This window comes from Chiloscyllium plagiosum, chromosome 4 (genome assembly GCF_004010195.1).
Source record: "Chiloscyllium plagiosum isolate BGI_BamShark_2017 chromosome 4, ASM401019v2, whole genome shotgun sequence".
In the NCBI taxonomy this organism is placed as follows: Eukaryota; Metazoa; Chordata; class Chondrichthyes; order Orectolobiformes; family Hemiscylliidae; genus Chiloscyllium; species Chiloscyllium plagiosum.
This window is the reverse complement of record NC_057713.1, coordinates 59341044-59368352: the sequence shown is the minus strand read 5'-3', so window position 1 is coordinate 59368352 and position 27309 is coordinate 59341044. Positions and strand designations below refer to the sequence as shown.

At 40.1% G+C, this 27309-nt stretch overlaps 1 protein-coding gene across 3 annotated transcripts in view; it reads left to right on the top strand.

Annotated features, from left to right (window-relative positions):
- LOC122549071 (nucleolar protein 4-like) overlaps window positions 1-27309 on the top strand; it is a 348158-nt gene that overhangs the window by 259523 nt on the left and 61326 nt on the right. For 2 of the 3 annotated variants that reach the window (XM_043688282.1, XM_043688280.1), the window contains exon 7: window positions 8382-8561. The exons of the other annotated variant lie outside the window; for it this stretch is intronic. In XM_043688282.1, coding sequence (XP_043544217.1) covers window positions 8382-8561 — 180 coding nt within the window. The remainder of the gene's footprint in view (window positions 1-8381; window positions 8562-27309) is intronic. 3 annotated transcript variants of the gene reach the window in all.

Below are 27309 nucleotides of genomic sequence, written 5' to 3'. Positions count from 1 at the left end.
ATCCTGACTTGGCAATATATCAATGTTCTTCCATTGCAGTTTGGTCAGAATCCAGGAACTGCCTAGCTAACAACATTGTGGAAGCGCTTCACCAAATTACAGAATTGTTGCAGTGCTGACAGAGGTCACACAACCCATTATTTCTGCTCTGGTCCTAAATGACTATCATGCCCTAACGTTTTCTTGCCTTTCTTCAGTAATCATGCACATTGTTTCTTTTTGGATAATCACCTAATGCCCTCTTCAATCTCTTTGTTGAACCTGCCTCCATTACAGTTCCAAGCAGTGCATCCTAAACCTGAACCATTTACTGTGTTAAAAGGTCTTTCCTCATCTTGCATTTACTTCCTTTGTAAAGCATATTCAATCTGTGGCCCTCATTATTGAACTTTTATGACTGGGAACATTTTTTCTCTCGGCGGAAGTGAGGTCTGCAGATGCTGGAGATCAGAGTTGAGAGTATGTTGCTGGAAAAGCACAGCAGGTATCTGAGGAGCAGGAGAATTGACGTTTTGGGCCAGAGCCCTTCATCAGGAATGAGGCTGGGAGCCTGTGGGGTGGAGAGATAAATGGGAAGGGGGTGGGGCTGAGGAGAAGGTAGCTGAGAGTGCAACAGGTGGTTGGAGGTGGGTGTAAAGGTGATAGGTCGGAGAGGAGGGTGGTGTGGATAGGTAGGAAGGAAGATTGACAGGTGGGACAGCTAATGAGGATGGGGCTGAGTTGGTAGGTTGGAACTGGGGTAAGGTAGGGGGAGGGGAAATGAGGAAACTGGTGAAGCACACATTTCTCCTTCCAATCCTCCCACTTCCTCCAGACGAAAGGGTTAGCCATGGGCACCTGCATGGGAGTTACATCGGCACCACTCCCCACCTCTTCCTCTGCTACATTGATGACTGAATCGGCGCCACCTTGTGCTCCCACGAGGAGGTCGAACAATTCATTAATTTCACAAACACATTCCACCCCGACCTCAAATTCATGTAGACCATCTCTGATACCTTCCTAGACCTCTCCATCTCCATCCACGCAGACCGATTCTACACTGACACTTTTTACAAATCCACCGACTCCCACAGCTACCAGGATTACACCTCCTCCCACCCTACCTCCTGCAAAATGCTATCCCATATTCCAAACTCTTCCGCCTCTGCCGCATCTGCTCCCAGGAGGACCAGTTCCACCACAGAGCATACCAGATGGCCTCCTTCTTTAAAGACTGAAATTTCCCCTCCCACATGGTTGAAGATGCTCTCCAACACATCTCATCCACGCCCACACCTCCGCCCTCGAACCCCGCCCCTCCAACCGCAACAAGGACAGAACACCCCCCAGTCCTCTCCTTCCACCTCACCAACCTCCACATAAATTGCACATTCCGCCGACATTTCCCCCACCTACAAATGGACCCCACCACCAGGAATGTATTTCACTCCCCACCCCGTCTGCTTTCCGCAAAGATTGTTCTCTCCACGACTACCTGGTCAGGTCCATACCCCTAACAAGCCACTCACCCCTCTTCGTACCTTCCCCTGCCACTGCAGGAATTGCAAAACCTGTGCCCACATCTCCCCCCTCATCTCCATCCAAGGTCCCAAAGGAGCCTCCGCATCTGCCACCTACAAATAGACCCCACCAAGTTTCACCTGTGCTTCCACACATGTCATTTATTGTATTCGTTGCTCCCGATGCAGTTTCCTCTACATTGGGGAGACTGAATGCCTTCTCACAGAACGCTTTAGAGAACGTCTCTTGGATACCGCACCAATCAACCCTACCACCCTGTGGCCGAACACTTCAACTGCCCCTCCCACTCTGCCGAGGGCATGCAAGTGCTGGACCTCCTCTATCGCCACTCCCTCACCACCCAATGCCTGGAGGAAGAACACATCATCTTTCGCCTCGGGATCCTGCAACCCCAGGGCATCAATCTGGACTTCACCAGTTACCTCATTTCTGTTGCAATTTCAAACTTTCCCTATCATCCAAGTGCATCTCCTGCAATAAGCAATATCCCCATTTTCCTTTCCAAGACTCAAGAGTACCTTTTTCCTTTTAATTGGTGAGTGACTCCCCTTGATATTCCAGGTACGCCATTTAACAGAGTCATTAGCCAAAAGCTTCTGCAGTAGCATTTAGACTCCAAAGAGGAAGAACTCGAATTAAAAATCACTGGGCCTTAATAGAAGAAAATCTACAGAACATAAAAACTACACAAACTAAAACCACTATCGTTAACAAACCTACACAACTATCAAAGGCTATATACGACAAAACCCAAAAAAACAAAACAACATATAAAGCACCAATGGCACTGGACATGGGAATTCACCCTCCCATACCCAAAGGGGACAGCTACACACCAGGGCCTGGTAAGAAATCGAGTCCGAGGATCCTGTAGGTTGAGCTGTTGCCCCAGCCTCGGGTGAGGCTGCTCCCTTCTTAGGCATTCCTGGACAGTGAGAATGCAGGTAAGTGACTTCTTAGAACTTTCTAGGGCTCTGTGACATTTTCAGAGTCCTAGAATACTGCAATGACCTGGATAGGGTGGGTTAGGGCTTCATCCCACTTGCGATACGGTGTGAAGCTCTGCAAAGCCATCTTACTAGATTGCCGCCATTTTGGATCCCCCGTCTTGCCATCTTTAGTGACTTATGTGCATATACATCCAGGTCTTGTCGCTCTTGCAAATCTTTTAGAATGGTTCTCAACGTTTTATAATGTCTCTCCATATTCTTGTTAGCAAAGTGTATCACCTCGCAATTCATCTGCCACCAACTCACCTGCTCAACCAACTTGTCAATGACCTATTGAAGTTCTACACTGTCCTCATGGCTTTCACCATGAGGACAGTGTAGAATTCGAGAAGATTACTCATCATCACCTACTCAATGGAATGGGCAATAAATTCTGATTTTGCCATTGAAGCCCACATTCCATGAAGGAATATAACACCACCCTCATTCTCACCAACAATGTAAAGTGTAGTTAGATCCTTATCATGTCCAGAATAAAATAAAATAATGAAACTCAATGTTTTGATGGATTCAAAGTAAAGTGATTACAGCACACATGGAGACTGTCTATGGTCATTCAGGCTAGCTCTTTGCAAAAGCAGTTTACAAATCCCATACCTATGCTCTTTTTTTTTGTAAAACATTTTCTCCCTTTTGTTTTCTCTTAGGTCCTTATTAGTTCCCTTGTGAGAAATTTTTTTGACACTGTGCCATGGTGCATTTCAGATTCTAACCACAGATTCAAGCAGATTCTCATATAAATAAAAGAAATACACTGCTTGAAATCTGAACTGAAAACAAGAGTTTTGAAAAGTCTCAGCAGGTCTCACAGAATCTGTGGAGAAAGAAATTCTGAATTAATGTTTTGCAGCCAACATGACTTCTTCAGAACTTTGAAAAAGACTTCCAAAAATGTTTTGTCTTCTTTATCTGGAGCCTGAATGACTTTGAACATGTCTGTCAAATCTCCACCCTTTGTTTTCTAAACACAACACGCCCAGCTTCTCCATGTTTTCATCTCTGTTGTTATTCCTCCTCCATTCTCGTAAATGAAACTATTCTCATAAATCTTTTATGTGCCCATTTGCTTTTCTATTCTCTACCTATAATTATTAAAACCCAGGGACCCCATGTGCCTTTTTATACATTTTATCCTCCTGCCCTGCTACCTCAACAATTTATGCATTTTTGAAACAAATCATTTATGCCATCACTATCACACCCTGTATCCTGCTACTAAGGCAATTTTGGATCCAATTTGCCAAATTGCTCCACATCTCACTGTTCTTAGCTTTGTGGGCATTCTCCTATGTGAGTTCTTCTCAAAAGCCTTACTGAAATCCGTGTGCACTACATCTGCTGCACTATCTCCATCCACACATTTAGTCATCTCCTTGAAAAGCTTAATCAAACCTGTCAGACATGATCTACTTTTGCCAAAGCCATGCTGACTGTCCTCAATCAATCCTTGTCTTTCCAAGTGGGGATTATTCTGTCCTTCAGAATGCCTACCAATAGTTTCCTCACCTTTGAAGTTAGACTCACTGGCGTACAACCAAACAAACACGGAGAATGCTGGAGAAACAGGTCTGCCAACGTCTGCTTAAAGAGGAACAAAATTAACGGTTCAAGACTGGTGCATTTCTTTTTCAAAACTGAAATGTGTTTGGAAATGATTTTTTTAAACTTTTAACAGAAGCAGAGGCTTAGTGCAAAAGACAAAGTGGTTTTAATGGTGAGAAAGAGAAAGGGAGACATATAGTGAGTGCAAATTAAGGTGTAAAGCAGAGAGAATGGGTCCTCCCTACCAAAAGCAAAGTAAAAAAAGTCACAAACAAGTTAAGGCTGTTGTGTAATAATATAAGAATATGGAGAATAGGCATTATGTGGTCAGTTTCTGAAGTTATGGAATTTAATATTGAGACCTTGAGGTTATAAAGTGCCTAAGCAGAACATGATGTGGAGGTGCTGTTGTTGGACTAGGGTGGACAAAGTTTAAAAATCACACATCAAGTTATAGTTCAACAGGTTTATTTGGAAGCACTAGCTTTCGGAGTGCTGCTCCTTCATCAGATATATATTGTCCTCTACTATAATTATATTTATATTTCCTATCTCACTTGAACATCTCCCTCTACCAATGTGCTATCGTCAGCTTGCTCATCTTACTCAACTTCAACTCCAAAATTCCTTGAGCTGTGAGCACTTACAATATATGTACTGGCTTTGGACCACATTAGAGTCCAGCAGCTTCCATATTTCACTATCATAGAATGTAGAACATTACAGGCCCCTTGGCCCTTGATGTTGCGCGGATCTTTTATCCTACTCTAAGATCAAGCCAACCTACATACCCTACATTTTACTATTAACCATGTGCCTATCCAAGAGTCACTTAAATGTCCCTAATATATCTGACTCTACTACGACTGCTAGCAGTGCATTCCATGCACCTACCACTCTCTGTGTAAGGAACCTACCTCTGACATCTCCCTTAAACCATCCTCCAATCACCTTGAAATTATGCCCCCTAGTGATAGGAATTTCCGTCCTGGGAAAAGGTCTCTAGCTATCCGCTCTGCCTTTCATCATTTTGTACACCTCTATCAAGTCATCTCTTATCCTTCTTCGCTCCAGTGAGAAAAGCCCTAGCTCCCTCAACCTTTCATCATAAGACATGCCCTCCAGTCCAGGCAGCATGCTGATAAATCTCCTCTGCACCCTTTCTAAAGCTTCCACATCCTTCCTATAATGAGGCAACCAGAACTAAACACATTATTCCAAGTGTTGTCTAACCAGGATTGTAGCATAACCTTGTGGCTCTTAAACTCAAGTCCCCTGCTAATGAGAGCAAACACACCATATGCTTTCTTAACAACCCTATTAACTTGGGTGTCATCTTTGAGGGATCTATGTTTGACTTAACCTAGAAATTAATTACTTAAGATACCCTGCTCTTTACACTTCGCTACAATAATATTTGATTTTTATAAACTAAAATGAAAAAAAATCATATCAATCTGAGACTTAAGCAGTTCTTTTCAAGAAAAGAGAGAAGAAAAACAGTGTAAACCTTAACACAAACTGTAAACATTACTTTAACTTTGCTGGAAATATTCACAATTGCTACTTACTGGTCAGCTGCTTTCCCTGCACTCAGACCATACAGTGGTTTGTGACATTGCTCTGCCACTGGTCCAACTGTATGATAATTACCAATGCATCCACTATCTTTACAGCCATCTTTTTCAATACTCTGGGATATAGGTAATTAAGTCCAGGAGATTTATCAACTTTCTCCAATACTACATTTTTACAACTTTTTTTCCTCAGTTCCTTATTCTCGCTCATCTCTCGGTCCTCTAATGTTTCTCAGATGTTTTTTGTACATTTCTCCATGAAAACAGATACATAGCATTTGTATAGGTTTTGAAATTTCCTTATTCCCCATTATAAATTCTCCTGCCTCTGCCTGCAGTAAGCTATACTTTATTTTTTACATAGCTCTGTAGGTTTTACTTTTAATTTAGTTGCGGGGCTTATCCTTACAACCATTTTTGAACTAGGGGATACCGTTGCAATTTTCCAGAGGACTGACACCACTGATGTATCTGAGAAGGATTGGTATCTCCACCCTTTGCTCTTTTTTTCAGAATGTTCTAATTCATTCCATCTGGTTTTGATGACTAACATTCTATACAGCCAACCTTTTACTATCTCATCTTTAGTTCATCCAATACCTCAATTACTTCATCATTTATGATGGCTCCAGAATCATCATCATCCTTTTTCAGATAGATGTGACGCACTGGTTTAGTATAATATGTGGATCCTCTTCCACCTTTTTGGATTCTTTTTTGTGTTAGTTGCCAATGTCTTCTCAGACTATTTCTTTACTTCTTTTATTTTTCTCATTTTACCTCTGACCTCTCTGAATTCAGCCTGGTTTTCACTTGCATTGCCAACCTGACATTTACCATGTACACCTATCCAGAGGATTCTGGCTTTTTTTGCCCTAGTGTTCTGCCTCATAAGAATATACCTCAATTGTAACCAAAGTATCTTCCCTTCAATGAGAACTTGTTATTCAGCTGCAATTCTACTTGCTAAACTTTCATTCCAGTTTCCAGAATAGGCCCATTCTCAACCCATTGAAATTGTCTATCATTAAATAATTTTATTCTTGATTGCTTCTCTATGGTTCTGTAATCATAAACAACTTGGATACTGGCCAGCAGAACTGTTTTTCTCTCACACATGCATTGAAGATCCAGGTATTTTGAGACCACAATTTTAGATTCATTTTTCTCTTGATGATTCATTCTTGGTATATCAATGTCACCCAAGAGCTCAGCATTTATAGGCAATTCTTAGTTGCCCTTGAGAAGGTGGCTGTGTACATCCCCTACACAGTCCATGCTTTGGTCCTTTTAGATAGGTGTTCGAGGGATGTGATTCAGGGACGATAGAGTGGTGGCCATATATTTCCATGTCAGAATGATGTGTGAGTTTGTGGGGATGTTAGAGCTGATGGTGTTCCCATGCACTTTCTGCCTTTGTCTTTCTTGGTGATAGATGTCAGAGGCTTGAGAGGTGCTGTCAAAGAAGCTTTGTGCCACTGCACCCTGCAAATAATAGACAGTGTAGCTACAATGGACCAAAATTGGAGGGATGAGTGCTTAAGGCTTTGAAGAGGCTGTCCATAAAACAGACTAAAGTAGTCTTGATCTGGTTTATGATGATATTCTTGAGTGTTTTCATTGCTGCGCAATTGGCAAGATTTTTCATTTCTGCCTGCAAAGGTTTTAGGAATTCAGGAGTTGAGCTACTCTGTAGTAAACCCAGTCCTGTGTCCAGGGTATTTATATGGAAGGTCCAGTTGAGTTTCTAGTCAATGATGACCACTTCTCCAGAATAATTATAGTGGGAAATTTGAGATGTAGTACCATTAAACACTGTGGACACATTCCCTCCTGTTGACCATGGCCATCGCCTAACACTTGTGTAGTGTTCGTAAATTATCAGCCAAAGTTTGGATGTTGCCATATTACATTACAAAATGTTGAATTATTTGTGAACTTCCAAAGCATTTTTCAATAATCAGCAAACAGCTTTGCTTCTGATGTGATGATGGAATTAAGGTAAATGAGTTAGCTTCTGAAGATATTTGGACCTTAGATTCTGGCATAAGAGAATATGTGTCAAAGATGATGCAAACCAATGGAAAGTACCTTTCCTGGCCCCCAGTGATTTGAGTTATACTGAGGTTTCTTTATGCCACAAGAACAGTCACTCTCACCAAAATTCAGGAATGCAACTCTTGTCCATATTTTAATCAAGCCTGTCATGAGATCTATAACTGAATGACTCAAACGGAACTCAAATGAGCATCATTGAGCAGGCTGTTGGTGAGTAAGTGCCACTAATAGCATCATTCATGACTCCCTGGATCACTTTGCTAATGACTGAAAGTAGTCGGAAACATTAATTTGCTCAGTTGTTCCAATTGCTAACAACCATTTGTATTCTGATTCAGAATATTTTGATTAATCAGACAACTAGCTGTTAGGACTACACTTAAGAATCATGAAATTTGGAGCTATAATGAGGATACTCTTGTTTTAATGTCAGTTTAAAGTAGAACTTGAGGTATGAAATATATAGAAGTAATTTTTAACTCTTTTATACATTTCTGAAGTTAAAACTAATTTATTTATTTAAAGAGGAGATAGATCTTGATTGTTAATCAAAACTCAACAGGAAACTCATAGTTATCTAAATTTACTAAATTGTTTTCAAGTTGCATTTTATCCATAATAATTAATACAGTTGCTAATTATGTTTCATGTCTGTTTTTTCCCGACTCAGTCACCTGCACACAGCTATTCTAGCTATGAGTCTCTAAGAAATGAAAGTGTAGGAGGTGGTCCTGAAGATCTGACTGTGAGTAGAACTATCGAAGATGATGATGATCAGGATGATCATGATGATGCTGAGAAGATAATTGATTCAGATGGAGCAGAATCAGAGCGCCTTAAAGCTTTTAATGTGAGTTACAGCTAGATTTTAAATCTATATCCTCAAGAAATGTCTCCACAACATTTGTATTGACGTCTTTCTTTTTGTAAGTGATACACCATTGTAAAATCCAAATATTTTTCTGCACTTTTAGTAGAACAATAACAAATGCAGTGTAGAAATATACTCTTCCTTTTGAAAATATTTAGTTTGAAACCAAGTTTCTGTCTTATTAGTTATCTGTACTACAGCATTCCATATTCTAAAGATATTTGTGGAAATTTTTTTTAAACTTTTCTTTAAAAATTCTAATGATAATCCTTACCACTAGTTAATCAGTGGAATCAATCTTCCACTATTGATAATTTCAAAAACTTCCACAACTATAAAAAATCCTGGATTTTGGAATTGACCAGAAACTAAACTGGATGAACTATATAAATACTATGGCTGCAAGAATATGTCAGAGGCTAGGAATTCTGTGGAATGTAACTCACTACCTGTTTCCCCAATACTGGTGCGCCATCTATAAAGCAAAATTCAGGAGTGTGTTAGAGTATTCTTCACTTGCCGAGATGACTTTGACTTCAACAACACTAGGAAAGCTCATCCAGGACAAAGCAGCCTGCTTGTTTGGTATTTCGTTCATGACCTTCAAATGCACTTCCTTGTCCACCAACCCAGTGGGAGCATTGTGTGTAATTTACAAGATGTACTGTAGCAACTTACCCTGGCTCTTTCAGCAATACTTTCCAAACCGGCAAACCCTATCACCTTGAAGGAGAAAAGCATAGGTACATGGGAACACTACCACATGTAAGTTTCTCTGCCTGTCATACAGCATCCTGTCTTGAAACTTCACTGTCACTCGGTCAAGCACGCATACATATCCTTCTGAGCAGTATTATGGGTTTTCCTGCCCTCTGGACTGCAGCAGTTCAAGAAGGTGACTCATTATCATGGTTCCAGGGGCAGTTACAGAAAAAAAATGCTGACTAATCATGCGATGTCCAAATGCCACAAATGGTTGTAAAAACAAAAGTGAAAACTCTGTTGTGTCCCTGATTAACTTGCCCTTATTTAATAATAAAAACAGTTTTCACTCCTTTCTTTACAACTGTATTGTATAACATTTGAAATAATTTTAACATTGTGTGCTTATCATGGCTCTAATCACCTTTCTATAAGGTATAAACAGAGCTTCCCATAATCTTCTCAATGATTGGCTAACAAATACTATATAAAATACTAACTTTTTTATACTTTTACGGGATGCGAACACCACTGATTAAGCCAGTGCTTATTGGCCATCCCTAGTTACTGTTGAGAAGGTGGTGACGAGTTTTTTCTTGAACCACTGCAACCCATGTAATGAAGTTGACCCAATGATGGTGAAAGAACAGCAGTAGTGTTCCAAGGATCGTGTGTGACTTGGAGGTGAATTTGCAGATGATGATGTTTATTGGTGTCTCAAGAAGTCTTGAAGAGTTTTTGCAATGCATCTTACAAGTGAATGTTGAATGTATTAGATGTGCTGCCAATCAAGTGGCTGCTTTGTCCTGAAGGGTATTGAGCCTCTTCCGTGCTTATGGAACTACACTCATCCAGGTAAGCGGACAGTATTTTGTAATACCTCTGACTTATGATGTGGACAAGTTTCGAGTGGTTACAATTAATATGTAATTTTATTGTTTTGGCATTCAGTGACCCTGTATATGTAAAACGCCAATAACTATATTGACCCCATTTATTGCTTTTTGTTTTACCTGCACCCTACCCTTCAATGATTGTGATACATAATTGCCCTAAAAGATAACAAGCATCAGTACTGCAAATTCATAAAATGCAGCCTCACATTTAGCTTCAGACTATTCTTACATTACAATAGTCTGAAGTGAACTGTGCTTGCATCTGTTTTTGATGATAGCTAAATGCAGGAGGGCACATTAAAATATCATCCAACATGACAAAAGGCTTTTTTTTTGTCAAGTAATGGAAAGGCAAGGAGAGCTGCAAAAAGATCTAGCTAGGAAGGATATATTGCTGGATCTGGTGATCATGAATGACGTTGTGGGAGAACACTGAGTAGGGGTTATCATTGGATCCCAAGTTTTACATTAGTAATGGAAAAGGACAGTTAAAAGTCAAAAATAGATGTTTTGAACTGGATAAGGGCTAACCTCAATGAGATGAGAGGGGATCTATCTGGGGTAAAATGGAATCAGGTTTTGATATAAAGAACTGAAAATGTAACAGTGAATTACCTTTTAAGGAAGTAATGTCTTAGCTACTGACTCGTTACATTCCAACAAGAAGAAAAGTTGAGAGGAATCTATAGATGACCACAAAAGAAGCTTCCTACATATGTCGTCATTTTTCTGTTAGCTTCCTTGATTCCTTCATCATCCTCCAGTCCAACCTACATGAATATCTTCTAGTGAGACAATATTTTTAGTACTCCAATGGTCAGTTAAATTATGTTTCTAGTGCTTATACTGGAAGTGTAGCTCCCTCCAATTTGCTTCTTCAAGCAAATCAGTAATTGCAGGGTCTGCTGTGTTTTCTATAAGATATCCATCCAGAGAAATATAGACATTGGACAGTGAGGCCCTGGATTGACATAGGAGAGGCACAGAAGGTAAGAGAGAAGGTGGATTTAGAGATGGAAAGGAGATGTTCCAGATGTAAGGTTGTCAATATTAAAACCTTTAAGTTGTTTTTCCAATTGGTGTTTCCAATCTAAAAATGGCAATGAATTCTGCACCACTATGCCTTTGTGACACTATGGCCACAGTGGAGTTGTAAGATTTGGATATGTAGGCATTTTGCTCACTTCACACAGTCTCATGGGCTGCATACTTTTTATTTGTTTCTTAGACAAACCGAGGGCCTAGATTTCATTCGAGCATATTAAATAAACATTTTGCTTAATTTTGCACCATTCACTGCAGGTTTGCTTTTTATTTCTTCCAGTCCTTATTTAGATTAGCAAGAGAATTACATGGCTATGGATTTGTATATTTCTGAAATCTTCAGAATATATTTTATGTGAAAAGGTTTTGGACTGCTTTGATGGTAAGTGTGGCAGACTTTCAACTTGATAGATTTAGAGACCTTCCCTCAGTACTACTGTTGCAACTGAAGGATGTCAGTCCCCACCTGAGCCTTTGATTACACTAAAGGTTCTTCTAGTTTTTTGAGCTTCATCAGTAGTCTGTTTCTCGGCAGTGATTGACCCATATGGGTAGAAGTACAGTTTTCCATCACCCCTGGATCTTATTACAAATTTGGCCATTATCTTTCTTCCCAGAAGCATTTCTGTGCATACCTTGGATATTAATTCCTTCAGAAATGCCTTCAACAGTGCATCCTCAGATTCTCTAGCCTTAAATACCTTGTAATTTTTCCTCAGTCACCGCACTTGTTTCTGAACGCGGGCAATAGTTTATCAAGGCTGCATGCATATTGTAAGCACTGTTTGTCAGCATTACCTCAGCACAGAACCTTAAACATTCACTCTGGTCTCCCTCCACTTGTTGTCCAGTCTATACCCTGTTTACAACCAAGTACTCTGTGCATATTCTAAATTGCTCCATAACCAGATCTACATAGCTGGAACTTCCTGCTTCCATCTGAGTGTGTATTTTGTTTGCCACTCTGGATCCAAGTACAGCACTTAGGTTTTCACCTTTTCCTTACATTTTATTTTATTTATATTTTGTGTGAAAACATTTTGGACTACTTTGACGATGAGCGTGGCAGGCTTTCATGTAGATTTAAAGCCTTGGCCCCAGTACTATTACTTCAACTGAAAGATTTCAGTCTGGAGCTGAGTCGATGATTGAGCTATGTGTTCTGATAGTTTTTCTTTGTGTCTCCTAGATTTTTTCAAGCCTTTTTCTTTTCTCACATCTCTGATGCTGTTCTCAACCAAATCTTTGTTGTGACCCTTCAGGATTCCTTGACCTTCCTACAACCCTGTCATCCATTAGAAATCTGACTGAAGGCTAATGAGATATTCCCTCTAAATTAAGCAGAAACAAACTATATGACCAATGAGTCTGCTTCACCTGGATTTCCTGATAGATCAAAAATATGTCGATACCAGCCTTAACTGGAATAGAGGACTTCACAACCTCTGCAATAAATTGTTAGAGAGTTCACAACACTTTGAGTGAAGATATTTCTCATGATCTCAATCCTAAATCTTGAGTCTGTTTCCCTTATGTTTAAGCCTGCTTGACTACCAGAACTAACCTCTCAGCATCTATCCTATTAAGTTCCTTCTGAATCTTGTGTGTTTCAGTGAGAATGCCTCTCATTATTCCAACAAAGAATTTGGAACCGTATCGACCATTTGACTCCTCGAAGCTGATCTAACCGTTAATAAGATCATGGCTGATCTGATTGTAATCTCAATTCCAAAATACTGCCCACCCTTTATAACCTTTCATCCCATCCTTCTGACAAACCTGTGACCCTTCAAAATTTTCAAAAACTTTGCTTCCACTGCCTTTTGAGGAGGAGAATTATAAAGACCCATTATCCTGTGAGAGAAAATGAAATTCTTGTCATGTCTGCCATAAATGACTCCTTATTTTTAAATGGTAACCTCTCGTTATACATTCTCCCAGAAGAGGAAACATTCTTTCTACATCCATGTTATCAACCACATCTTTCAAAATTGAGTTAAGCTGTTTTCTGAAAAGGCAGAAAGTGCAGGAAAAAACAGGAGAATGGAATTAAGCAAATTGCTCATTCACCGAGCTAATACAGGCCTGCTTCTGTGATGCCACACTTCTGTTAATCTGCGATGCTGTTGTTGACAATGCTATCAAATTGGGAAAAAGCTTAAAAAAATACTGCAGAGAATACTAGTGGGTCAGAAGGTTAGGAAAATTTAGAAACCAGTTAAAGATGATTAAAATGTTAAAGAGGGCGAAATTAGGATGTGAGAGAAAACTAGTAAAAAAAGTAAAAGCAGATGCAAACACTTCAAGTATATAAAAAAGGAAAGAATAACTAATTTGAGTGTTAGTCCATAAAAACATGAGACTGACAATTTTAATAATGGGAAAGAAGGAAATAGTAGAGACTTTGATCTGAGTTCAAGTCAGAAGACACGAAAGTTATTCCAAAGTAATAGATAATAAAAGGTGTAAAGGAGGGAGAAACTTAAAATAACCACAATCCTCTTTTAAAAAAAAGGGCCTAATAAAACTAATGAGGCAAAAGTCTGGCATATCCTCTGAATCTAATGGGATACATTCTAGGGTATTAAAGGAAGCGGTGCATCAGTTGTAATCTTCAAAAATTCTCAGTTGGGAAGTTGGCAATGTAACACCTCTATTGAAGAGAAAGAAAGAAAGCAGGAAACTTTGGATCAATTAGCTTACGGGCTGTCATTGAGAAAATGCTAGAATCCATTATTAAAGAGCTTGTAGCAGGACATTTCAAAAATGTTAGTACAAGCAGAACCAACATTTTTTGCAATCAATTTATGTTTAATAGTTTTAATTTGAGAATGTAACAACATTAGTAAATGTTGCATATTCATATTTCCCAAACGCATTTAATTAGGTCCCACGTAAAATGTGGCTGTACAAGTAAAGAGCTGTTTTTTTTCGGATATTGTATTAGCATGGATGTCAAAATCTCTGGGTCACAATCCTGTAAGTACCTCCCTTACAGCATTTTTGAGGCTCCTGTATCAAATGGACTACAGCGGTTCCAGAAGGAAGGTCACCACCACCTTCTCAAGGTCAACTAGGGATGGGTAATAAATGCTGCCTGAACCAGGACTGCCTACATCCCATGTATCAATGTAAAATATTAGGAAATTGGTGACATATGAATTTACAGATTAGGAGCAGATGTGCTAAGCAATGCAATAAGATAATGGCTAATCTATTTGTGTTCCAAATTCCACATTTTAATCCCTCTGTGAAAATTGTTGATTCCCTAACAAAAATTCACCTCCATCTTAAAAATATTTAATGACCTTGCCTCCACCACCTTCTGAAGCAGGGAGTTCCAAATTCACACAACCCTGTAAGAGATGTAGTGAAGGGACGATCCTTGCTATGGTGGTCTTTAGAGTGACTAGGGTTGGGTAGGTTAAGTCAGATATTGAAAGATACATGAAAGGCCTAAAAGTTGGGGTCAGTGCGATCAGCGATGGTGCCTTGATGGCTGAAGTACGGGTCTGAGTGTTGAAGGTAACAGTCACATCCAAAGTAGGAAGTTGTGCTCTGAATGGAGACAGGTCCAGATTTGGGATTGGGGTGGGTAATGAGGATGAACAAAAGCATGGAAGAGGATTATTAAAAGGGTTAAGGGTGTCATAATCATGTATAGAAACAGACAACTGATCTTTAATTTCCATCTGCTGATTTAATATGTGTGATTTTCCTGGGTGGAAACCGTTTTTGAAAAGGGACCAAAACTACACAGCTTGGTTAACCTTCATGAAACTGACTAGGATTAGATCCAACACTGTCTGAATATAAAATCCATTTGAAGTAGAAGAATGTTGTTTTGGTAAATGAAGATAATATTGTGCACAACTGGCCCATTAAAAGAATGCCCTAATGACTAGTTTTTAAAAAATGAGAGTTATGCTTTCACGCATACATCTACCCTCTTCATACAGTGCCATTAATGCTGTAACAATGGGTCTCATTCATATGTTGTTCCTGTAACATCAGATGCATGAAGAGAGAATGCAAAGAAGGAAAGCTTTAGTTGTCCAACAGAGGATGCAAGACTAACAGTAGGCAGTTTCCGAGAAGGAGGCTGGTCTGATGCAGATGTCTGGGGAACACATCAGTAAAGACAGGCAATGATGTGTCAACAGATGCAGAAAACAAGAAGAAACTGACTCTGGATATCATAAAGGCAATGCCAAGGGCATATGAAAATGCTAGAGGATATGATCGGTGAGCCATGTTGGACTGTGTAAAAGATGTTCAGCCATGTGGATTTGGTGGGAATCCCATTGCCAGTGACCCTTAAGGTTACAGTGTTGCTAAATTTTTGCAGGGTGGGGCTCCAGAGCATGACAGATGATGGCATCTCATAGGCTGCTCCACATAGTTATATAAAGGGGTGACAGACACCCTATTTCATGTCAGTGATTTATCACCACCAATGTCAACTGCATTCAGTGACAATGCTAGGTTTCTTTGAATATATGATATCATTGACTGCACTTACAGTCAAAAAGACTCCTTGGGAGCAAGCAGCTGCATTTGTGAGTTGAAAAATGATTCCCTCCACAAATGTACAACTGTTTTGCATCACAAGAGAAGAACAGTGCACCTCTTGATCGTTACTTGTGGAGCTATCTGATACATCTTGCACAACTCAAAGCTCCCAGAGCTTCTTGAAATTCCATCTGAGGTTGATTAATGGTTCCTTGGTGTCAAAGGCCTATCTCCTCAGATATTCGCATGCACCAGTGAGTCATTCTCAGAAGGAGCCAAAGGAATGCTGCAATCAATCTCATGATTCAGCAGAGCATTATCATGTGTACTACCAGTCTTCTTAAAGTATGCCTCTACTTCTTTGATCACTCTGGAGAAGTTCAGCAATGCATACCCCAAAGAATATCTCAAGTAGTACTGGTCTTCTTTGCACTGCACAACTTAGCAGAGCATTGACAAATGTAGATGTAAAGGGAAGAATGCAAGGAACATTAGCACTCCTCAGATGACAAGGATTTGTCAGAATATGAGAAGGATTTTATAAGTTCATGCCGACGCCTGGAGAGATATCCAAGGGATGTCAGGGCTGACCATATCTACATATGGTTCATACAACAATATTGGATCATCGCCTCACCTCCATCATCTTCCTGGGTCATAGACCCGGCCTGACCATCTTCCCTTGCCAAGTTATCTCTAAATCTGTGTTTCATGTCTTATCTCCTCTCTAGAAATCACATTGTGACAAACATGAGACTCAACAGGATCCTGATCCCCAGCCATCTCCTAATTGTCTGGGGACCCAAATGTAACTCCATCTGTGAGGTTAGATTAAATTAGGTTAGATTCCCTACTGTGTGGAAACAGGCCCTTCAGCCTAACAAGTCCACACTCACCCTCTGAAGAGTAACCCACCCAGACCCATTTCCCTCTGACTAATGCACCTAATGGGCAATTTACCATGGCCAATTCACCTGACCTGCACATCTTTGGAGGAAACCGGAGCACCCGGAGGAAACCCACGCAGACACTGGGAGAATGTGCAAACTCCACACAGACAGTCGCCCGAGACTGGAATCAACCTGGCATCCTGTGCTGTGAGGCAGCAGTGCTAACCACTGAGCCACTGTGCTGCCATGCTGGGGCATGTCTGTGTTGTGCTTCCCAGATTGTACTGCAAACTATACGTGACCCCCTCTGTGAACATTGTGGGGTAACTGCTGGTGGCAGTTGATGAGGGAGGTGATGTTGCATCCTTATAGGCTGTGGCTGCTTTGTTTCCAGAGGTGCAGTTATGCCATTTGTTCTGTGCCTGCCACTTGGTCCTTAGATGATGCAGAACAAAAAGAATTGGATTAAGAACCGTTAAAGTTTGAATACCTCATGTTTTGTCTTATCTATCCTGTGTGTCCATATCATAGAATCCCCTACAGTGTGGAAGCAGGCCATTTGGCCCATCAAGTCCTCACCGACCTGCCAAAGAGCATCCTACTAAGACCCACCTGCACCCCTTCTTCCCCCACCCTCTCCCTGTAATCCTGCGTTTCCAATTGCTAATCCATTTAGCCTGCACACTATGAACACTTTAGCTTAACCAATGCACCTAATCTGCACAACTTTGGACTGTGGGAGGAAACCAGAGCACCCAGAGGAAACCCACATAGACACAGGAAGAATGTGCAACCTCTACACAGACAGTGGTGCAAAGCTGGAATTGAACCTTGGTAATGGTGACCAAAGAAATTCTATCTGAGATTGGTTAATGGCTCCTTGGTGTCAACGGCTATGCCCTTCAGTTGTGGCTGATACAACAATGAGTCATTCCCAGAGTGAGCCAGAGGAATACTGTAATCAATCTAATGAATTCATAAGAGCATTATCAAGCATACCATTGGTCATCTTGAAAAATGCCACCACTTCCTTGATCATTCTGGAGAAGTTCAGCGATGCATAACCTCGGGGATATGCTACCAGCAAGATGGTTGTGTCATTAACTAGGAGCAAGGCGGATGATACAATCATACACTAATGAGGAGCAAGGCAGGTGTATCATCGTCTTCTGCCAAAGATTACACTCCGTCTTCACCAGCAATCTTCATCGTTTCCTGCTTGAATGCTTTGAGGACCTTAAGGTTCAAAACTTCTCTCCTTGTGTGTCTCCTGTCCTTAGCGTTATTTCTTTACGTTACAAAGGGCAAAGATATTTTAAGTGACAACTAACCGTCTTGTCTGCATGCATCCCTGTTACAGATATCTACCTGTCATTCACACATTGCATCCAAAAGACAAACCTCCATACACTTTGCCCTCATTGCAATCCGGTACAAAAGCTGATTGTGCATTCACTCTTATGGGAAAACTGCCGACTGGCAAATTTTCATATAGTTATTAATAGTGCATGACTCCTGTCGAAGTTGCAACACTAGCACTTATACATAGGGATTGGAGCAGGTCATTGTCCAGTAGACCCATACTTGTTTTGTGACCCCTCGCCTGGCTTTCTTGTTGCAATTTTCTGAAGGAGACAGAGCTCAAGACTGTGGTGTGTTCCTGCCCTATGTGAAAAGTTGGGCACAGTTCCAGGGCCTGGGACCAGAAGGTGGACAGGACGGTGTTTCCAGCTGCAGCTCCTGGAAGCCCAAGTGTCAGAGCTGAGCAGTAGCTGGGGACACCGAGGATCAACCAGAAGGCTGTGTGTATCATGGATAGCACATATAGTGATGTGGTCACTCAAGGAGGGATTGGATAACCACCAGGCGGACAAAGTGGACTAGACAGGCAGTGCAGGAATCCCTGTGGCCATTTCCCTGCAAAACACCTTATGTACTGTTGGGTTGAATAGCCTCTCTGAGGAAAATAGCAAGAACCAAATTCGTTGCACTGCAATTGGCTCTGCTGCATGAGGGAGGAGGAGTAAGTGTGGAAAGACTATAATAATAGGGCATTCAGTTGTAAAGAGAAAAGATAGACTTTCTGCGGCTGCAAACAATATTTTAGGATGACACCAAAAGCAGAAATTTCTGTCAAAATTCAGCTGATCTGGCAGAATCTGCAGTGGGAAGAAAGTAGACTCTTCACCAGAAGTGATGACAGCTAGGAAAAAAGTGTTTTTTATGTTGAAGATGAGGTTGCAGGGAGAGGTGAGCGGACAGGTCGAGATGGAGCCCAGCAAAAAACTCCTATGAAAGGGGTATGTTGAAAATAGGCCAGGATAGAAGAGAAGCTGAGTAAGTAATAATGAGAGCTGAGAGTAGGTGAGAATGGGTAGGCCCATGTCATGACAGGACAGGGCATGAAATGGGTAAAAAAAATATGGAAGGACAGAATCATGGTCTAAATTTATTAAATTCGATATTGAGTCCAAGAGGCTGTAGGATCCCCAAGCAGAAAATGAGGTGTTGCTCATAGAAATGCACTGAGGTTCTGCAGAATACTGCTGCCCATGATAGAAATGTTGGTGTTGAAGTGGCAGGTGCTCAGGGTTATTTTTATGGACAGAACATAGCTGTTCTGCAAAGCCATCACTCAGTCTGCATTTTGTCTTCCCAGTGTAAAGGAGACCACATTGTGAGCTGCAAATACAATAGATTGAATGTAGTGCAGGTCACTGCTTCATTTGGAAGGTGTGACAGGGGCCTTGGATAATGTGGATGTAAATGGGCAGGTGTTACACCTTCTGAGATTGTGTGGGAAGGTGCCTCGGGGTGTGCAGTGGCGTTGGGAATGGAGGAAGAGTGGATGAGGGTGTCACAGAGAGAACAGACCCTGTGGAATGCTGACAAAGGAGGGGAGTATGCACCTGATTGTGGCATCCTATTGGAGGTGACAGAAATGGCATCCTACTAACCTTTAGGATGCAGAAGCTGGTGGGGGTTAAGTGAAGACCAAGAGGACCCTGTCAGTCCCAACAACATAAGTAGTAGCAGGGATGAGGTACTTGAAGCTTAATACGTTGAGTCAGGAAGCAAGTTTAAAAGGTAGGACCTCAAAAGGTATATATCACTGATAACTGATCACCAGTATTAAGTGATAGTCAAAGTCAAAAAAGCAGGATATATCAGATGAATATGTGACGAAAGAGACTATGCAAAAGGAAGAGTTTTGGATTCCTGGGACATTGGGACCAGTTCTGGAAGAGATAAGCACCAGTACAAGCTGAACAGGTTGCACCTGGGCAGGACTTGAACTGACATCCTAGGGGGAGTATTTTCTAGTGTAGTTGGGGAGGGTTCAAAGTAAAATGGCAGGGGAATAGAAACATATACAGGGAGACAGAAGAGATGGAAACAAGGGCAAAAGCAGACGATAGAATGGGGAAATAAGGAGAGTGATGAGCAGAAAATTCAAAGGCAAGAATCAAAAATCTCTTTCTCTTCAGATTACATTTCCAAATTTCCTACTGTCCATCCTCTGGGTCTCAATTCACCATCACAATCACAAACAAAACGTATTGGATAACCAAGAAACAAATGAAAATGAGAAACTTAAAGTATTTAATTTCAACTGAGAAAAATAATTGAGAAGACATAAGGGACTGACAGCTGAGCTATATCCAGGACCAAGTGTTCTGTAGTATTTTTAGGAAAATCACCAGAGCTAGTGCTTCTGAGCAAATTATTAGAGCTGTGAGCTAACAAGTACCTGAGGCTTGATGGACATTTTTCCTGTGCTCTTAAAAGAAGTGGCTGTTGAGGTAGTTACTGGTTTTAATTTTTAATAGCTCCCTTGATTTGGAAGTGGTCTGGTTGGATTGGAAAAATAAATGCATCTCCTTTATTCAAACAGAGAAGGAGACAAAAAATAGGAAACTACAATCCAGCTTGGTTAATGTATGCCATAGGGAAATGTTAGAAGCTGGCGTTAAAGAGGTTATAGCCAGGCACTTTGCTAAGTTCAAAGCGATCGAGGAAACACACACTGTTTGGTTAAACATAAATTTTCCTTTCACCAATCTATTGGAGTTCTTTGAGCTATTGCTATGGCTAAATGTGAACCAGTAGATGTAATCTCCATACAGTTCCAGGAAGTAGTTGATAAAGTATGATATCATAGGGTTTTGCAGAAAAACTGAAGCTAATATTGTAGGGGCACATATTAAATAGAAGATTGGCTGACTTGAGGAAAGCAGAGAGTAAAATATATGGGTCTTTGTTAGGTTGGCAAGATTTAATGACTGGGGTGCCACAGGAATTGCTGCTCGGACCTCAATTGTTTACAATTTACATAAACTTAGATGAAGAACTGAAAGTAATATTTGCCAAAGTTGTTGACAACACAGTGGCAGTTAGGAAAGTAAGTTGTAAAGCAGATATATAGATGCTACAGTTAAGTTAAGTGAGTTGATAGAGTTGTGGCAAATGGAGATGTGGGAAAATGTGAAATTGTTCATTTTGACAGGAAGAAGTTTTTAAAAAATATAATAGCTAGAGTATAAGAGATTGCAAAACAGATGCAGAAATATCTGGCTATTCTAGTACATGAATCACAAAAGGTTAGTCTACAGATTAAAAAATTAATAAAAACAAATAGAATGTTATAGTTTGTTATGAGAGGAATTGAATACAAATGGAGGGCGATTATGCATCAGTTATACAGGGCACTAAGTGAGACTGCATTTAGAGCACTGTGCACAGTATTGTCCACATGTTTCCTTTTAAGTAAGGATATAAATGCACTGGCATAATTCAAAGAACTGTTGTCTTATGAGGAAAGGTTAAACAGGCGAGGCTTCTATTTGCTGGAGTTTAAAAGAGTAAGAGTTAGCTTGATTGAAACATGTAAGATCCTGAGGAGTTTTGACAGGGTAGATGTGGCGAGGTTGATTCCTTTGATGGGAGAGTCTAAAACTAGGAGTCGCTGTTTAAATATTGGGAGTTTTTCCCCCTTAACAGAGATGAGACAAAATAAATTCTCTGGATGTCCTGAGTCTTTGGAACTTTCTTCCCAGAAATTAGGTAGAAGAGTGTTTGAATATATTAAGGCAGTGGTAGATAAATTCTTGTTCAGGAGGCTGAGTGTTATCAGGGAGTGTTATTTTAGGCTACAGAGATTGAATGGCTTACTTCTTGATCTAATTCATACATTAGAAAGATCGGCATACTCCTGCTTCTTGTTCAAATGTTGTCATGTGGTGGCCTCTGAGATGATGGATACACTGGTCATGATGTTCCATTATTCTTCAAACTCTGCAATAGGCCCAGAGTGTTGGATGTCAGTATATGTAATGCTGATTTTCAAGAAAACTGTGAATGAAAAAACAAGCCAGTTAACCTGACATCATTGATTTGAAAATTCTAAAATTTATTAATAAGGAAGTCTGCCAGTGTACTGAAAGATCATGGTATGATTAGACAGAGCCATAAACGTTTTATAAAAGGGCAATTATGTTGAATAAATTTAATGAGAGTGCTTTTTGAAGTTGTAATTGATAAGATAAACAAAGAGGAAGCTGTAGGTATTTTCTACATGGTTTTCCAAAAGGTATTCAGTAAGCACAGTTTTGCATGCTTATCTTTTCAGTTTGATTCCACCCTTAATTTCTTTAGTTAGCCACATGTGCTGCATCTTTCATTTTCAAGAATTATGAACTATTTTTTTAAATGTCACTGTGTATCACCTTCATCTTTCTTTTGAACCTATTTTTCATGTCCATGTTAGTCAACTCTGTCATCATGTCCTTGAAGTTGTCTTCATTTAACTTTAAGAGACTAGATATTGACCTACATTTCTTATTCTCTGAAATGGAATGTGAAATTCTGTCATGTTATGATCACTCTTGTCCAGAGGGCCACTTACTTTGCAATCTTTACTAATCCTGGATCATTATACATGTTTTGATCCAAGTATTCTGTTCCCTAGGGGGTTGTAGAATATATTTAAACAGAGAAAAATAGAAAATAGGAACTGGTGTGGGCCATTTAAGCCCTCATGCCTGCTCTGTCATTCAAATGCATCTAACAGACCTAGTCCCATTAGAATTTTAAAGGTTTCTATGAGATCACTCACTTTTTGTAAACTCCAGTGAATACAGTCATAACTGACTCACTTTATCCTCATTCATCAATCCTGCCATCCCAGAAATCAATTTGATAAACCTTCACTGCATTCCCTTTTTCGCAGGAACAGACATCAGACTCATTTTTCTAAGAAACTGTTCCAAAGCTGCCCCATCTTTGTTTCCTTTCTTCCCATCCTACCAAAATTACAAATATCATGAATATTCAGCTGCTAAGCTTGGCTACGTTTCAACTATATTTCTATAATTGCTATTATTATCTTGCTCATTTACTTATATCAATTCATCCATCTTGTTATAAATGCCAGAAGCATTCCGATAAACCAAATTTAAATCTGCCTTTTCATCATTTTTGCTTACTCTGATTTTATTTGCACAGCTATGTTTCCACGTTCTGCCCTTACCTGGTATTCATTACCTCTCATTCTGCACTTTTACCGTACCTTTTTAACATTACAAATCTCTCTTCATGTGAACATCTCTCCAATTATTTAAGTTAAAGATCTCTCTCTGTTGTGCAACTTTCCAGCATTCTGGTCTGATTGTTGTTTATGTAAAGGCTTTCCCAACAGTACTGCTCCCTCTTTCTGCAGTGCTTGTGCCAGTGCCCCATTTCTCCTAAATGTCCCCAAATGCTATCTGTGGAAAGGAGTTCCAAAGATTCTGAATCCTCTGAGAGAAGAAATTCCTCCTTATCTGAGTCTTAAATTGGCTTTCCTTTATTCTGAGGCTGTGCTCTTTGGCTCTCCCATAACAGGAAACGTCCTTTCAACTTTTGCTCTGTGAAGCACCTTAAAAATCCAATATGTTTCAATAATATCACCTCTCATTCTTCTAAACTCCAGTGAGTTGTGTCCCGATCTGTTTAGCCCTTGTTCATAAGACAATTCCCTCATACCAGAGATCATCCTAGTGAACCTTCTTTGAACTGCTTCCAATGTAAGGATATCCTTTCTTAAATAAGGGGTCTAAGTATTCCAGATATGGTCTCACCAGCACCTTATGGAGTTGCTGTAAGACTTCCCTACTTGTATACTCCAACCATTTGAAATAAAGACCAACATTCCATGAATTGCTTTCTATCTTTAAACGGAAGTCCTTAACTCTAGGTTGAAGAGGCAAAGCTTCCTTCAGCACTCTCACTCTTGGCAGCAGAGAACCATATTTATCTCAATAACTGTATTGTCCCTTACTAGAACTAAACTCCTTTGAACTGTCCACTTGAATTGCGTCCTGCACCATGGTGTAATGGTCAGTGAGCTCATTGTCCTTGCAGTCCTGGCTCCCATCCACACAGGGAGTGCCACATAAAAGATGAGATGCAAGACAAGGAGTCATGAAGTTGGGAGTAATATTATTAGCATTGATGGAGAGTTTGTTAACAGCATGTAGTAGTAAGTAGGGATAAAAAGGGCACTTTACGTTTTGCAAACTGTAACTAGCAAAGTGCCACAAGAATCTGTGCTGGGTCTCAACTGTTTACATTTTGTACTAAAGACTGAGACAGTGTGTCTTTGGAAAATATAGAAGTTTGCTGAAAATACAAAGCAAGGTACAAATGTAATCGTGAGGTTGATCCAAAGAAAGATAGGGAGGCATTTTGAGAAGAAGACATAAGGAAGCTGCAAACGTAAGTTGAATCAGTGAGCAAACATTTGGTAGATGGCGTATAAGTCTCTTAATAGTCAAAAATCCATCTACCTTCCATGAAGGAGAGAATTCCAAAGTCTCTCAACCCTTTGAGAGAAAAAAATTCTCCTCATTTCCATGTTAAATAGGAGACCACATTTTTAAACTTTGCCCTCCTTTTTCTCACAAAAAGGAAACATCCTTTGAATATCCACTATTCCTTAGGATCTCATATGCAATGATAAGATCAACTCTCATTATCTAAACTCCAGTAGATACAGGCCCAGTCTGTCCAAATCACCAAGGCTCCTATGACAGTACTGTGACTTCTACCAGGTGGACATATGCATATAACACAACCATCTGCAAGGTTTCTTTTAAGATGCATATCATCCTGACTTGGAATATATCACCTTCACTGTTACAGGGTCAAAATTCCAGAACGCTGTTGCGAACGTCAGTGTGGATGTACGTATGCCACACGGACTGCAATGGTTCAAGAAGATAGTTCAGGACCAATTTTACAAATGTACTTAGGAATGGACAATAAATACTGTCCTGGTGAGCAAAGCCCACATCTGGTAATTTTTTAAAATAAAAAAACCCTTCATCCTAAATATTAGTCAAATGAACTTATCCAAAATCAATTATGTCCTTTTCTAAATAAGGATACCAAAACTGCACACACTACTCCAGGTGTGGTCTGACTACAGTCCTGAACAACTGTAGCAAAACATGTCTACTTTAATATTCCAATCTCTCCACAATAAATGACAACACTCAATTGTATCTAAACATTAACTTTTGTGACTCATCTACCAGGATATCCAGATCCCCCTTTTCTGTTGAGTTCTGCAGACTCTTTCTATTTACATAATATGCTGCTTTTCTATTCTTTGTCAAGGTGGATAAGTTCACAGTTGCCATCATTAAACTCCATCTGCCAGATTTCTGCTCACTCACTTGCCCTACTCATTTCGAGAGTTCATTGTTTTAAATCTGCTACCTAAAAATGAGATGAAGAGAAACTACTTCTCTCAAAGGGTCGTGAATCTGTGGAATTCACTACTCCAATGAGCGATGGATGCTGGGACATTGGGTAAATTTAAGGAGAAGATAGTCAGATCTTTAATTAACAATGGGTTGAAGGGTTATAGAGAATAGAAAAGAAAATTGAGTTGAGGCCAATATGAGATCAAGCATGATCATATCAAATGGTGGAGCAGGCTCAAGGGATTGAATTGCCTACTCCTAGTTCTTATTTACTTTGCAGGTTTGCTGTGTCCCCTTCTCAACTTATGTTTCTACCTTTCTTCGAGTCATCAACAAATATAGCAACCATACATTCGGTGCCTTCATCTAAGTCATTGAGAGAAATTTTAAACAGTTGAGACCCTAACACAGATACCTATGAAACTCCATTCATCTAAAAATTGCCCATTTCTGCCTCAGGTAGAATTTTCCACTCCCTTGAGCAGTATGGGCCATGGTGAGAAATGTGGGAAGTCATGGCCAAAATGAAAAAAATCAGAATCTCAAAAGAGACTGTGAAAAAGGTTACAATTTTCTACTTATTGGTTAAATTCAGAATTCAGATCTCCAGTATTTATTTTTTTATAAAGCAGAGATAAAATAGTGGCACTTATTCTTGTGGAAATCTTTTCTCCTGCACTTTCTGCATGGCTCTTCACCCAATAAACAGTACTTAGGCTATTATCTCAGTCTAGGCTGGCTGAGTCTGGTGGCATGTCCTCCTTTATTGGTCAGTAAGAAAAATACAGCCATCCTTTCCACCACACCATGACCAGCTTCTCCAAACCCCTGTTGGTGAACTGGTGATTTAATTTGCTGGGACATTTCTTTTAGAACTGTGATGCAAGATAACAGTATGAAGGGCAATTCTTAGCTTACAATGCCTTAAAAATGATGCTTGAACTTTCTGAAGGCCTGGCAGTGGCAAACACTTCCACTTCTACCATGTGATTCCATGAGATGGATGCCAAAGATGCCAGTTGCGTGATCAATGAGATGAAGTGCGGAAGATTACATGGGACGTGTCACCATGGGTCTTGGCAGATTGGACACCATGAATTTCACTCAATAAAATATTTTGCCAGAAAGTGGGAAAATTAAGCCCCAACTTTGTTTCCTGTGGGCTAACCAATCCTCTGTTCATGGTAATATGTTACCCCCTTCACTATTTGCACTTATTTTGCACAGTAACCTTTAATGTGGCATCTTGTCAAATGTATTCTTGTAATCTAAATAAGTGCAGTGTATCCACAGCTTCTCTGTCAACTATGCTGTTTATTATAAAGAAATCAAGTAAATTATCCAAACGTAATTTTCCTTTCACACACCATGTTAACTCTGCTTCTCGCCATGAGATTTCCTAACTATACCCTTTTAATGATAGATTCCAGCATTCTTCAAGATTCACACATTCTTCAAAATTCCAGTATTCTTTGTATTCCTACATTTTTTCTTTCTTTCTTTGAGCATTTTGTAGGCTACTTGCAGATAATGGTATTGTCTCCTCTGCTGAGGGAGAACAGATAATTATTTGGCGATAGATTTGCCAAAACACCCCAATCTATGTGCATGCAACTTAGTTCTTATCTGTATCCTGTGTAACAAAATTCATGTGTAACCTTGGTCTTTGATGAACTGATACATGAAATATCTATTTTCCATTCAAACCCAGTGACTTACCTTATACAGATCCTAACGCAATAGTAAGGCGCATGTAGTACCAGTACCTTAGCTGGTGAGACATTGCAAGTGTCAGGTCAAGTGAAGGGGTCCCTTCATCAGCGGAGTGGTGTTACTCTTCTTCTGCCTGGGGATGCCGTGACTGGACATATAACAGATCTTAGGTGTTTGACTGCAAACCATCAGAAAAGCAGCTTGGGGTGAGACAAGAGTCTGA